Below are 13965 nucleotides of genomic sequence, written 5' to 3' on the forward strand. Positions count from 1 at the left end.
GTGCATAATCCAGTTAGCCCTCCTTAACTGCTGCCAACTGGGGAGGGGGGTGGGGTGTGGGCAGTGTGAGGTGAAGAATAATGAAGCAGGGGTGAATTGGTACAAATGCATTTTTGACTAGTTCCCAACCTTTTTTCTCTAGGAAATACACCTGTCTGATCATTTGAGTTTTTCACCCTAACTCCATATGCGTTAGTTAACCATACCTGTGGAATATCCACATAGTAATATCCAAGTGACTGCTGCATATTCAGTTCAGTACAGGAGATAGGCATTTGAGAGTTTTGTGTAAATGATAGTTGGAGGAATGGAGGTAGATGAGCACCCAGGGGGAAGACAGAGAAGGAAAGCCAAAAACCAGTGACATAACACTGGAGTACTCAACAGTTAAAGGTTAGTGGAAAGGATAATCTAGGATAATCTACCACTCATGCCGCATCCCCTCGTCTGCTCAAACACTCCTCTCGCTTTCCCCCCTCCTAATTAAGGCCTGATTTGTCTACCGTGTTCTTGGTCCCTTTCTCTCCTTCCTTTCCAAAACCTATTCTATAATCCATGTTTTAAACATTTGTCAGCACCCTCTACCCAGCTTCCCGATTTAGAAAACATACACTCTTTCACCTCCCATATCCAGTATTCCCCAAGTCCTCTTGACACAATGTTAGAGATGGCTCTCATACCCCACTCTCCTCCTCTTCCTCTTCATCTCTCTGATTCTGGACATTCATCTTCTTTACTTGTCCTATTGTATTAGTATCCTGACCAGTCTCCCTGCCACTGGCTTAATCTCTTATCTCTTCTTTTTTCTACATTATGCTAGTTTTGTTTCTGTTTCCTGACCAGAAACTAGTTTATGCCTCATTATTTGAAGGACAAATTCCAGACTGCCTAGGATGGCAGGACGAGGCTCTTGTCCATTCTTTTCCAGTCCTACCTCGGCCTGAATGCCGTGTCCTTTTCTGACGGCCTGAATGCCGTGCCCTTTTCTGACGGTGCACATACTGTTCCGCCTCAAGGCCGCTCTCTAAGCCAGCCCTCAGAGGCTGGTTTGACAATGGTTGCGGCTTACTACTGACCCAGCGAATGCTTAGTGCATAGGACACACACGAGATCAGGAATGTAAGTGAGCGGCCACAGCTCTCCGAAGGCCCCTTAGGGGTCACGGAAGTGCAGCTGAAATTCGAAGGCCACTGTTTTCTGCGTGGAGTGAGGAGTCTGCCTCATCAGAGGAGGCCAGGAGCAGGGGTCTACTGCCTTTTATTCGGTCAGGCAGGGGCAGTAGGCCAGGCCAGGCCCACCCATCCACCCTGTCACTGAACAAGACTGTGGTGCAATGCTTTAGTTACTAGGTTCACATTCTACTTCCTACTGCTTCACTGGTGGTAAAGCAGGCCTGGCCTTATGCTATTGTAACCTGGAATACTTTTCTCCTTCTGTGGGAGACTGGATTATGGACCTCAAAAAAGACATGTTCTTAATCTTAATCTGTGTTCCTGTGGACATGGGCTCGAGTGTAAATAGGATCTATGAAGAATGTTAACTGTAGTTAAGGTGTGGCCAACTGAAACAAGGTGGGTCTGGATCCCCATTACTGGAGGCCTTAGAAGGGGAAGAGAAGCCAGAAGTCAGAGAAGGCCACACAGGAGCGGGAAGCTGAACTCTAGGGAAACCAGAAGAGCAGACAAAAGGAGTAAGAGATCACCATGGGAATAGGAGAGATGCGAGACAAGGAACCTTAAGAATCATAGCAAGCCAGCACAAGGAGGCTCCAGACACTGGGGAGAAGCATGACCTTGCCAATGCCTTGATTTTGGACTTGTGGCCTCTGACACTGTGAGACAACAAATGCTTGTTGTTTAAGCTGACCCACTGTATGACACCTTCTTTTCTTCTACGTATCTTTCAGGACCCAGCCTAAATATGACATCCTACTAAAGCCTCCTGACTCCTTTGGTGCAGGAGTTATGTCTTGTTCATAGGTCTCCAGCAGTGCCTGCCAACCATCACACTAACTTATATATATACAAACCATCTACGTAACTAGACTGGGAATTTCCCAAGGTTAGGACCTTGTGAAAGGTTCATGTTGTACTGCACAGTGTTTGTAGAATAGCAGGTGCTTGATTAATGTATTTTGAATGATTAAATGAGTGCATGGCTCTTATCAGGCAATAATTTTCTAGGTGCTAGTTAACTTCTAACTGGATAATCTGCCCTAAAGGGAAGACCGTGTAAACCATTTTTAATTTCCAGTCTTGTTTGCAGGTTTCATTTTGGTTTGGTTTTTGCTTTTAGCTTTGTTTAACCCTCAGGCGTGTAGAATGAGTTTTGGAAGCAGGGAATCCCAGTAGAACGTCTGGGAACATGCTCATTTTTCTCTCTTAAGAAGCTCTGTGACTAAGGCAACCGACTAGACTGGCTGCGAATGTCTTCCTGTTATACTGGGCCTGTATCAGAATCTCCGTGTTAGTGTCGTGATTCTTCAGAACAGTTCTGTGCTAGAATCTTTGAAAGCTTGTTTACTCTAATTTTACCAGTTTGCCTCTTCACTGAATAGGGAAGCATGAGAACTACAAGCTAGGAGAAAGATTAAATGTAAATTTCCTACATAATACAAGCTGACACAAGCAGCTAACATACAGAAAAAAAATAGTTAAGTATTCTAGGTCTAAGCAGTGTTATGCTTGATATGGCCTTGGCAGTTATGTAAGACAAGGTATTGCAAAACCACATATAGTGGCTTATCTTCTCTGGATGCAAAAAAGAATACATAATTTAGCATTTTCTTTTGCTTCTTTGTAGTGTGTGATAAAATGCAATTGCTATAGCTTTATAAACAGAATAGTGTCCTGATGGGCCCTGATGGTTACATGGGAGTTTAGATGCTCAGTTTTTCTCTCCTTTTCTCTCTCCTTCTCCCTTCCTTCCTTCCTTTCTTACTGCCACAGCTGTAGGAGGTGCATCTTGTTTAACCAACACTTGAGATTTGTAGGAACTATCATTTTTTAAAAAACACTTTCTCAAGAATTGGTTTAAAGGGTGTGTAAAAAGTGTAAGTTACTACTAATTATGGACAAATAAAAATTTAAGTGGGTAAATGAGAGATGTTTAGGTTTGGGGTTGGTAGTTTAAGAGATGAGAAAAGTTGTAGCAGTTTCAAAGAATTAATAATCTGAAAAGTTTTTTATTTGAAGAAAAATAGAAGTAATTGGGATCATTTAACCTAGGAATAAGAAGTTTAGGACACATGGTAAATGGGCTTAAAATCTGACAAATATAGAGAACATTTCAATGTGTAGGTGATTAACCACTAAAAGAGATGATTGCCTCCTTTTAACAGTTGTTAAAAATAGGACTGGTGCCATTCTTTCTTGGATGATTTGAAGACTTAAGTTTTCCCAGAGAACTAGGCTGAATAAACTTTGAGGTTATTACACAATTTTTGGTTCTTAGACAACTCAAATATGCAATCAGAGATCTATATTTGGTGTATAAACGTGTATGTGTGACAGTTTAACGCTTTTTGTGAATCCCAGAAAAAAGTCATGTTCTTGGAGTTAATCCATTCCTGTGGGTGTGGGACCCTTTGATTGGACTGAATTCAGTTGAGGCCTTCAGAGTACTTTAGTGAGGTATGACCCGAGGTGGAGCTCGGCCCTCTTGCTGGAGTTCTATACAAATGGGAGAAATGGGCAGATGCACCCAGAGAAAGAGAACTGCCATTTTACCCTGCCGTGTGAGAGGGGACTCCAGGATTGCCTGCGGCTGCAGGAAGAGAAATTCCGAGAGGCTGAGAGAGAGGCTGGAGGCTGGAATTAGCTCAAAGCTGAAGCACCGAGGCCAGAAAGAGAGAGGGGGAGAGACCGGTGAGCCATACTCCTGACCGCCCGCAGCTGAACTTGGGGAGAAGGCAGACAGGAGCACAGGCAGTTATTTTGCCTTGGCATGTGGCAGGAGTCCAGGATCACCCACACCGACCTTTGGCGAGACAGCATCTCTGATGATGCCTTGATGTGGACATTTTCACAGCTTTGGAACTGTAAGCTTTTACTCTAGTAGTTTCCCGTTATAAAAGCCATTCTATTTATGGTATTTTGCCTTGGCAGCCTTCAGCGAACTAAGACAATGGACATTATCTTAGTTAAGGATTTTCCCTTTAGCATCATAAGTTGACCTTATTTGGTCCAATTGATGCTTTTTTGGGAATTCAGTTTTGTCTGATGGTAACATCAAGAATACTTATTTCTTTCTATTTTTTTCTGTGTTCATATGATTGTTTTAACTTTGCTCATTCCTTTGCTTTTAACCTCTTGACCTATAAGGTTTTCCCTTTGACTCTAGACTAAAATAATTTATTTATAGTGTGTCATTTTGAACTTCCAGTTGCTTTGATCCCATGATAGAATTTATAGACCATCTGAAAAAGTGGTGGATATCAGAAAATAGAATATTTAAAATTTTAGAAGTCGAAGTTTATAGTGATATTTGTGGCTGGGAAGAGTTGGTATTCATATTTCAGACACCATTAAAATGGCTTTTTCTTTCATTTATATTAACAAAGAGATAAGAAAACCCAAGAGTTCAGTATTTCCTCTGGGGACCTTTTATAAAGTTATTGTTAAGTAACAAATAATAAACCTGTATGAAAGCTATTTGTATTACTAAACAGATGATTAACCCATTTGGTGTCTTAAATGAGAAACAAGAAAATATAAACAAGAAAATATAAAATGATCATCTGCCTAAGTAATTAAAATTGCTTTTGAATATATAATAAGTGTGTTAGTCTGCCAAATGGCTGCTGATGCAAAGTACCAGAAATCTCTTGACTTTTATAAAGGGTGTTTTTTGGGGGTTAAAGCTTACAAGGCTGTAAAAAAGTCCAATTCGAGGTTGCTTTCTCACCAGTTAGTTGTCACATGTTGAAGCAAGATGGTCAATGATCTCTGGCTGGTCTCTGCCTTCCCCTCAGGGCTTCCTCTTCCTCTTGAGGCTTCATGCTTAAGTGATCCTGTAGTCCTCTCTCTCCTGGCACAGGGCTTGTTTCTTTCAGGGCTTCCTGTATCAGTCTCTGTGGTTCTGCTTTCTTACCACATCTCAGCTGTAAGTTATCAGGCAAAATGTGCCATCGCTCCCCAGGGCCTCAGGTGTTTGAGCCTTCTCCCTTCTGTCACATGGCAGGATCAAAAATAACAGAGCTAGGGAAGTGGCTGTGGCTCAGTCAGCTGAGTTCCCGTCTACCAAATGCGAGGCTCTCGGTTGGTGTCCCCGGGCCGCCTTGTGACACACCCACAAGCACCGTGAAGCCCCGCCCAACCTGCAGATGCCACGGAGCACGCCACCGGGCCCACAAGTGCCATGGAGAGCCGACTCAGCAAGGTGATGCAACGAAAAGGGGAGACTAGCAAAGACACAGTAGAGCATGCAACGAATGGACACAGAGAACAGACAGCAAACAAGCCACAAGGGGGAGGGGAAATAAATAAATACAGACACAGAAGAACGCACAGCGAATGGACACAGAGCAGACAGCACACAAAAAGCCACAAGGGGTGGGGATAAAAAAAATGACAGAGCTCTCTCTCTCTTTCTGTCTGTGAGTGTCCATTTATCAGATCCAGTAAGGGGGCAGAGACTCAGCCTGAGTCATGCCTACTGACATAGTCAAATCAAAACCCTAATCTTAACAGGTAATCTAATAAAAAACATCTTAGCAGAATTTAATGCAATCAAAAGGTATAATACCCAGAGGAATAGATTAGTTAACAAATGTAATTTTTCCCTTTTTGGAATTCACAAATTAATCTCAAACTGCAGCACAAGGTAAATGAAATAAAACTGCAAAAGATTATACACGTAGTGCTTTTATTCTCAAGGTTTAGAAATCTTTATTTTTAATTATAACACAAAGTAACATTTTATGAATAATTCATTAAACAGAGAATGATGTGAAATTATTCATAAACCCTTTTTTAAGGTTGGTAATAGAGTATAATTTAACTGAATAATGCCTGACTGCTCAGTGTCTGTTATCTTCTTTCACTAATATGAGAACAATAAAGTTTCTTTTTATTCCAGGTTCCTCATGTACTCAAATCAGTAGTAGATTAAATACTTTAAATAACAAGTTATTCTTAAGCCAGGCCAAAGGGGAAGAGGAAAAAAAGCCTAAAAAATTGTTTACCAAGCATGGAAAATGCTGTTGAATATCAAGGTACATTTGGATGCAATCCTTAGTATTCCAGAGCTGTGCCATCCAGGTTTTAGAATCAGATCTGATTTCCTACAGAGTGTGGGAAAACCACACCCTTATGTTGGTGATTGTGTCACAGAGAAGACAGGGGCACAGCCTGGAAGTTAACAGTGTGTGAGGAGGAGGAGCTGTTGGCTTCAAGGAAACACTAGGAAACTGGAAGGCTAGATGCAAACTTCTTAACTGAGTTAGTAGAAAAGCAAAAAACAAAAACTAACTGGCAGTTTTCAAGCTACTGGCCACCCAGCTATTAGAGAATGCCATGTCAGAGCTTATTGGTGCCACAAATCAGAAGTGGAATGATAATGACTTAGAAGACAACAACCTTGATGTATTTTCCACACTCATTTTTTTTCCCCTATAACATAACTTAAACACATTTGTTTTCACGCTAGATATAAAATTCATCCAGAAATATGAAATAAGTGGTATACCTGTTAATGTAAATGAATGTCAAACTAATTTTGTTGTTTCCTAACTATTGCAGACAAAATTTCCTCAGAGATCTTTATCTGACAAAACACTTAACTAAGCAAAGAACTGATAGACTAATTAAACTGTCTTTGGTAGCAGAGCACTCAGTGAGATTCGAAAGTAGCATTCAAGTAACAGATCAGTATTATATTATACACATTAAAATGGCCTTATGTCAAATTTAAAATATTAAAATCATACACAGTATTTTTTCAGATAACAATGGAAAGAAGTGAGAAATTAGTAACAGAAAGAAAACTGGGAAAATTACAAATATGTGCAAAATAAACAATATACTCATAAACAACCAATATGTGAAAGAAGAGATCACAAGGGGAAATAAAAAATATCTTGAGATGAAAGAAAACAAAAACTCAACATGCCAAACTTATGGGATGCAGTGAAGCCAGTGCTTAGAAGGAAATTATAGCTCTAAATGCCTACATTAAAAAGAAGGAAGATCACAAATCAATGACCTAACTTAATACCTAAAAAAAGAAGAGCAAAGTAAACCAAGTTAGTACAAGACAGGAAGTAGTAAAGATTAGAGCAGAGATAAATGACAGAGAATAGAAAGACAATAGAATCAAAAAGTTAGTGTTCTGAAAAGATAAAAAAATTGACAAACTTTTAGCCAGACTAACAAAGAAAAACGGAGAGAGGACACTAATAACTAAAATCAAGAATGAAAGTGGGGACATTACTACCAAGCTTACAGAAATGAAAAGTATTATAAGAGGGTACTATGAACAATTATATGCCAAAAAATTAGAAAACCTGGGTGAAATGGATAGATTGCTAGAAACATACAAATTACATAATCTAATGCAAGCAGTAGAAAATCTCAATAGAGCTATAACAAGTAAAGAGATTGAATCAGAAATCCCGAAGCTCCAAAAAGAGAAGTCCAGGACTGACATCTTCACTGCTGAATTCTACAAAACATTTAAAGAATATTTAACACCAATCCTTCTCAAAAAAATAGCAGAGGTGGGAATACTTCTTAACTCATTCTATGAGGCCAGCTTTACCCTGATAGGAAGGACAGATTAAGACAGCACAAGAAAAGAAAATTACAGGCCAATATCCCTTAAAAATATATGTGTAAACATCCTCAACAAAATACTGACAAACTGAATCCAACAGTATATTAAAGGGATTATACTCCACAACCAAGTGGGATTTATTCTAAGACTGCAAGGATGATTCAACATAAGCATATTAATCACTGTAATACACCACATTAATAGCATGAAGGGAAAAAACCGACATGATCATCTCAATTGATGCAGGAAAGGAGTTTGACAAAAATCAGCATCTTTTAATAACAGCACTCAGAAAAGGAGAAATAGAAGGGAACTTTCTCAACATAATATAGGGCATTTAGGGAAAAGCCACAGCAAATATACTTAAAAACAAAGTTTTCACCCTAAGATCAGGAAAAAGACAAGGATACCATCTGTCCTCACTTTTATTCCACATTGTACTGGAAGTTCTAGCCAGAGCAGTCCAGCAAGGAGAAGAAATAAAAGGCATCCAAATTGGAAAGGAAGAAGTAAAACCATCCCTTTTAGCAGATGACATGATCCTATTTATAGGAAATCCCAAAGAATGCACAAGAAAGGTAATAGAACTAATAAATTCAGCAAAGTTGCAGTATACAAGATGAACATGCAGACATCATTTGGGTTTCTATACACTGATAATGGAGAATCTGAAAGGGAAATCAAGACAATTCCATATACATAGCATCTAAAAGAATAAAATACTAGGTATAATTTTAACCAAGGAAGTGAAAGATGTACACTGAAAACTACAACATATTTCTGAATGAAATTAAAGAAGACCTGAATAAGTGGAAAGACATCCCGTGCTCATGGATTGGAAGACTTAATATTAATCAAAGGTCAATACTGCCAAAGTGATTTACAAATTCAATACAATTCCTCTAAAAATTCTAGCAGCTGTTTTTTGCAGAAATGTACAAACCAATCCTCAAATTTATATGGATATATCCTGCCATAACCCACTGGATGGACTGGTAAACTACAACATAAACTGTGGTCCATGTGGTGTGGCAGTGCTCCAGGGTGTATTCAACAAAAGCAACGAATGTGCCTCAGATGGAAGGGGATGTTAATGTGGGAGGAGCAGGGGTAGGGTGGGGAGTGTGGTATATGGGAACCTTTTACATTTTTTAATGTTACGTTTTCTGTGATCTATTTATCTTTAAAAAAAAAAAAAAGACAAGAAAACAAAAAAGCAACAAAAAATTATATGGAATCACAAGGGACTCTGAATAGCCAAAACAATCTTATAAAAGAAGAACAAAATGGGAGACTCATAAAACTCCTGATTTCAAAACTTATTAAAAAGCTACACTTATTAAAACAGAATGATACTGTCATAAGAAGAGACATACAGACCAAAGGAATACAATTGGGAGTCCAGAGATAAATCCGTGCATCTGTGGTGAGCTGATTTTCATCAAGGGTACCAAGTCCATTCAATGGAGAGAGAATAGTCTCTTTAATAAATGAGATTAACAAATACATGGGACAACTGGATATCCACATTCAAAAGAATGAATTTAGACTTGTACCTCTCAACATCTACAAAAATTAATTAAAAAATAGATTATCTAAATATAAAAGATTATAATATAAAATTCATATAAGAAAACACAAGGAAATATCTTCAGGACCTTGTATTAGGCAGTAGATTTTTAGATTTTAACCAAAAGCACAAATGAGAAAAAAAAATGATAAAATGGAATTCATTAAAATCTCATGCCCAGTGGGTTGGCTTAAAAGAACAGAAAGTAACTAATGTTGGCCAGGATATGGAGATATAGGAAGGTTAGTACATTGTTGGTGGGAATGTGCAATGGTGTAGCCTTTGTAGGAAACAGTTTGGCAGTTCCTAAAAAAGTTAAATATGTAATTACCATATAACTCAGCAACTTTGGTCCTCGGTATACACCCCAAAGAATGGAAAGCAGAGACTCAAAGATATTTGTACACCAATATTCAGTGCCTCATTATTCACAATTGCCAAAAGGTAGAAGCAATCCAAGTAGTCCATCAACAGATGAGTTAAGATTGCATCCAGCATCCATGTGGAATCTGAGCCTCCTCTTGACATAGAGGTGCAATGGACACAACCAATCCAATGTCCACATAGAAGAGGTGGCATTGGATTGGGAAAAGTGGACATGGTGGACGATGGGTATGGGGAAAGGCAGGAAGAGATGAGAGGTGGAGGCGTCTTTGGGACATGGAGCTGCCCTGGATGGTGCTTCAGAGGTAATCACCGGACATTGTAAATCCTCACAGGGCCCACTGGATGGAATGGAGGAGAGTATGGGCCATGATGTGGACCATTGTCTATGAGGTGCAGAGGTGCCCAAAGATGTACTTACCAAATCCAATGGATGTGTCATGATGATGGGAACGAGTGTTGTTGGAGGGGGGGAGAGAGGGGGTGGGGGGGTGGGGTTGAATGGGACCTCACATATATATTTTTAATGTAATATTATTACAAAGTCAATAAAAAAAATAATAAAAAAAACCAGATGAGTTAATAAACAATATGTGGTTTATTCATGTAATAGAATATTATTAAGCCATAAAAAAAGAAATGAAGTGCTGGTACATGCTACAACAGCGATGAACCTTGAGGACATCATGTTGAATAAAATAAGCCAGACACAAAAGGACAAATATTCTGTTGATTTCTCTCATATGAAATACTTAGAATAAGCAAATTCATAAAGACAGAAAGCAGAATAGTGGTAAAGAGGATTAGAGGAGGGTCTGGGAATGGGGATTTTTATTACTTAATGGGAATGAGTTTTGGTTTGGAATGATGAAAATAGTCTGGAAATAGTGGTGAAAGTTACACAATATTGTCATTGTACTTAATGTCACAGAATTGTCCTCTTTAAAAGGTAAATTTAATTTTTATGTTAGGTATATTTTATCACAATTAAAAATAAGTGAAATTTTTTAAAAATGAGCTTATTTCATTCAGCTTTCAGTGATGTATATAAAAGGTCTCCCTTCAAATCTTAACATAGTCTTTCTGCCAACTTCATAATCATAAAAATTCTATTATTTCAGCAGTGTCAACAAAGTCTTGCATTGCTGTTGGGTTTTTAATGTGTTACCATGAAAGCAGCCTTTTCTAGACCTGAGCTTTGTTTCTTCTTGTAGGTTGATGAGGTAATGCTGACTCTGAAGCAGGCTTTCAGCACGGCTGCCGCCCTGCAGAGTGCCAAGACGCAGATTAAGCTGTGTGAGGCCTGCCCCATGCACTCTTTGCATAAGCTCTGTGAAAGGATTGAAGGTACAGTGTAACTTAGCCTTGGCAAGATGGGAGTTTGTTTTGGCATTTGGGAAATGAGAAAGTCCCTACTGTCATTAAATGGTGCTTTGTTTTTGGTGGAAAAAAGAGAGCTCAGGAACCCAAAGAATCGTTCATTTCTCATGTCTAGTCAAATTCGAGCTGCCAGGCCCTTCTAGGTGCTTGGCTTTTTTTTTTTTTTTTTTTTTTTTAGTACTTTGCTTCCCCTTTTTTCCCCCCTACATTCTGTAGGCAATGGGACTTGTCTTCCCACAGTCCTTAAAATCTACTGTGTACATAGTGAGAACTGATCAAATACTTGTGGAATGAATGAAGAGGCAAAACCATCACAGAATGTCAACTGTCACTTTTCTTTCCCCCACTTGATGTGTTCCTTTTCCCTAAAGGTTTAAAACTGTATTGAAATTTACTTGGCTTTTGAGTAGCATTTGTTAATGACAGAGAAATGACAGAGGTGATACTATAAAGCAGTGTTTTTTTAAACTGGGTTCTGAAGAGGAGGGAGGGTCATAAGGGAAAGGTGGAAAGTGACCCTGTGACTTACCTTCTCTGTCTTTTTGTCATCCTTATTAACAGAAAAGGTTGAAAACTACTGCATAAGAATCACAATTTAAGCGGCCCATGTTAAGCCTTCATTTATGCGCCAGGCAGTGTGCTGGGCAGCACCGGGGATGCAGGCACGATAGTACCATGGACCGTGCCTTTAGAAAGATTGTGGTCTAGAGAGGGAGATGGTCACGTGAACAGCTAAATGCAGTTCTCTATGCAGGTGTTATAATAGATGGGGGAGAGGATCAGTTCCCGAATAAAGCAGAGCATGGTCAAGGCATTGTAAATGCATTTTGTGATTTCTGTTCAGTAGGCTGCAGACTCATCAGCACATGGCAGAATCAGTGATAAATTCTTATGGAATATCCACTAAAAAGTGTGAATGAGGACTATTTAAATATTCAGATTTTTAGAATTCATAATTACAATTTTATCAATTTCACATTATTTTCAACCACATAAAACATTTACAAATATGAAACATTCCTTGATATGATAAAGGGAACATTATAAATCTATGGGGATATATTAAATTACTCAGGATATGGTGTTAGATCAGTTAGCTGTCCAAAGGGAGAAAGATCCCCATCACTTTCCCTACTCGAAATCATTCTAGATAGGCCAAAGTCCTCAGTATGGACAAACAAAATATTAAAATCATTGAAAGAAAATGATTTTATGCCCTTGAAGAAGGGAGGCTTTATAGTAAGGCACAAAAAGAAAGAGCAAAAACCATTAAAAGAAGATACTGAAAGATTTAACTAAAAGAAAATTTCAAGCTTTTACATAACAAAACTTGTTTATTTGGAAGTTAATGATAAACAACTGATGAGGAGATAGTAGATTAGTATCTAGCGTTTGTAAGAAATTCTATAATCCATAGAAAAGATAAAAATACCCAAAAGGAAATCATAAAAATTATATATTAAAAAACACTTCTCAGGAAAGGAAATTAAATATCGAATAATGAAAATGAGAACACGTTTGACCTTAGAGAAATGAAAATAAAAACAAGATCATCAGATTAACTGCTGATGAAATTGTAGAGAAATTGGTACATTTATGTAATGTTGATCTGTTACAAATTAATGTATCCATTTTAGAAAACAATAGCAACTCATTAACTTAAAATTGCACATACCCTGTTACCCAGCAGTTCCATGGCTTGATAAGAGAGACTCTTATAAAGGTACAGAAGGTGACCTTGTTAAGATTGTATTGTTTATAAGTAATGGAAAATTGGAAACAATGTAAATGTCCATCAGTAAGAGAATTGGAGCATGTTCATATAATTGAACAATTAATGGGAATAAATTTGAGTTGTACGTCAACTTGGATACATCTTACAAATATACTGGTGAGTGAAAAAGTATTTTGCTGAATAATTCATATACTTTAATGCTATATCTGGAAAAATGCATATCCTAATGCCATATATTTTTAATAGTTTGATCTTTCAGACTTATAAAAAATTGCAGAGAATTTCCAAATATCTCTCCCTTAGTTTCCCCCATTGTTACTATCTTATATAACCATGGCACAATCATCAGAACAGGAAATTAACATTGGTGCAGTGCTCTTAACCAAAACTAACACGTCATTTGACCTTTATCAGTTTATCTATTAATGTCCTTTTTTTGGTTGTTGTTCGGGGCGCCAATCAGGATCCCACATAGTGTTAATTGTTAATTCTCCCCGACTCCTGCAGTGTGCCACCATTCCTGTCTTTCTTTGTCTCTCATGACCTTGACATTCTCAAAGAGCATGGCTCAGTTATTTTGCTGAATGTCCCTCTGTTCAGCCTGCCTGGTGTCTTCTCATGATTGTGCTGAGGTCGGCACCTCTGGCAAGCTGTGGTCTGTGGAGCGCTGTAGAAATGGTACTGTGTCCTTGGAGTATCGTAACATGGAGTTCAGGATGATGGTAGGTTTTATTTCTAGTGATGTTGTCCTTGATCACCTGGTCAGGATATTCCTGTCTGGGATTTTCTACTCTAAAGTTATTGTATTCTCCCCTATAATCAACAAATGTTTTAGAAAAGTAGTGTGAATCCACACAATGTCTTTTCATGCAAACCTTTGCCCACTGATTCTAGCATTGATCAGTGGATCTTGTCTGCAACGATTACCAATACTGCATATTTTCTATCGATATATTTAAATGTGGGTGAAAGAATATAAAATGGACTAAAAGGATACGGACATAACAGAATGTTTAAATCTAAACGAATGTTTTCTCCTCAGAGTCGTTATGTAGCTAGTTCCAACAAAGCTACCATTGTTGGAGCCATTATTTGGAACTCCTCTCTGAGAAAAGACTTTCAG

The 13965-nt window shown here is 38.4% G+C and overlaps 1 protein-coding gene across 4 annotated transcripts in view; it reads left to right on the plus strand.

Annotated features, from left to right (window-relative positions):
• Positions 1 to 13965, plus strand: part of TBC1D4 (TBC1 domain family member 4) — a 237751-nt gene that overhangs the window by 156791 nt on the left and 66995 nt on the right. For all 4 annotated transcript variants that reach the window (XM_012520062.4, XM_012520059.3, XM_071208259.1 and 1 more), the window contains exon 5: positions 10942 to 11074. In XM_012520062.4, the coding sequence (XP_012375516.2) occupies positions 10942 to 11074 (133 nt within the window). The remainder of the gene's footprint in view (positions 1 to 10941; positions 11075 to 13965) is intronic.

The sequence above is a fragment of the Dasypus novemcinctus genome, chromosome 15 (assembly GCF_030445035.2).
Source record: "Dasypus novemcinctus isolate mDasNov1 chromosome 15, mDasNov1.1.hap2, whole genome shotgun sequence".
Taxonomy (NCBI): domain Eukaryota; kingdom Metazoa; phylum Chordata; class Mammalia; order Cingulata; family Dasypodidae; genus Dasypus; species Dasypus novemcinctus.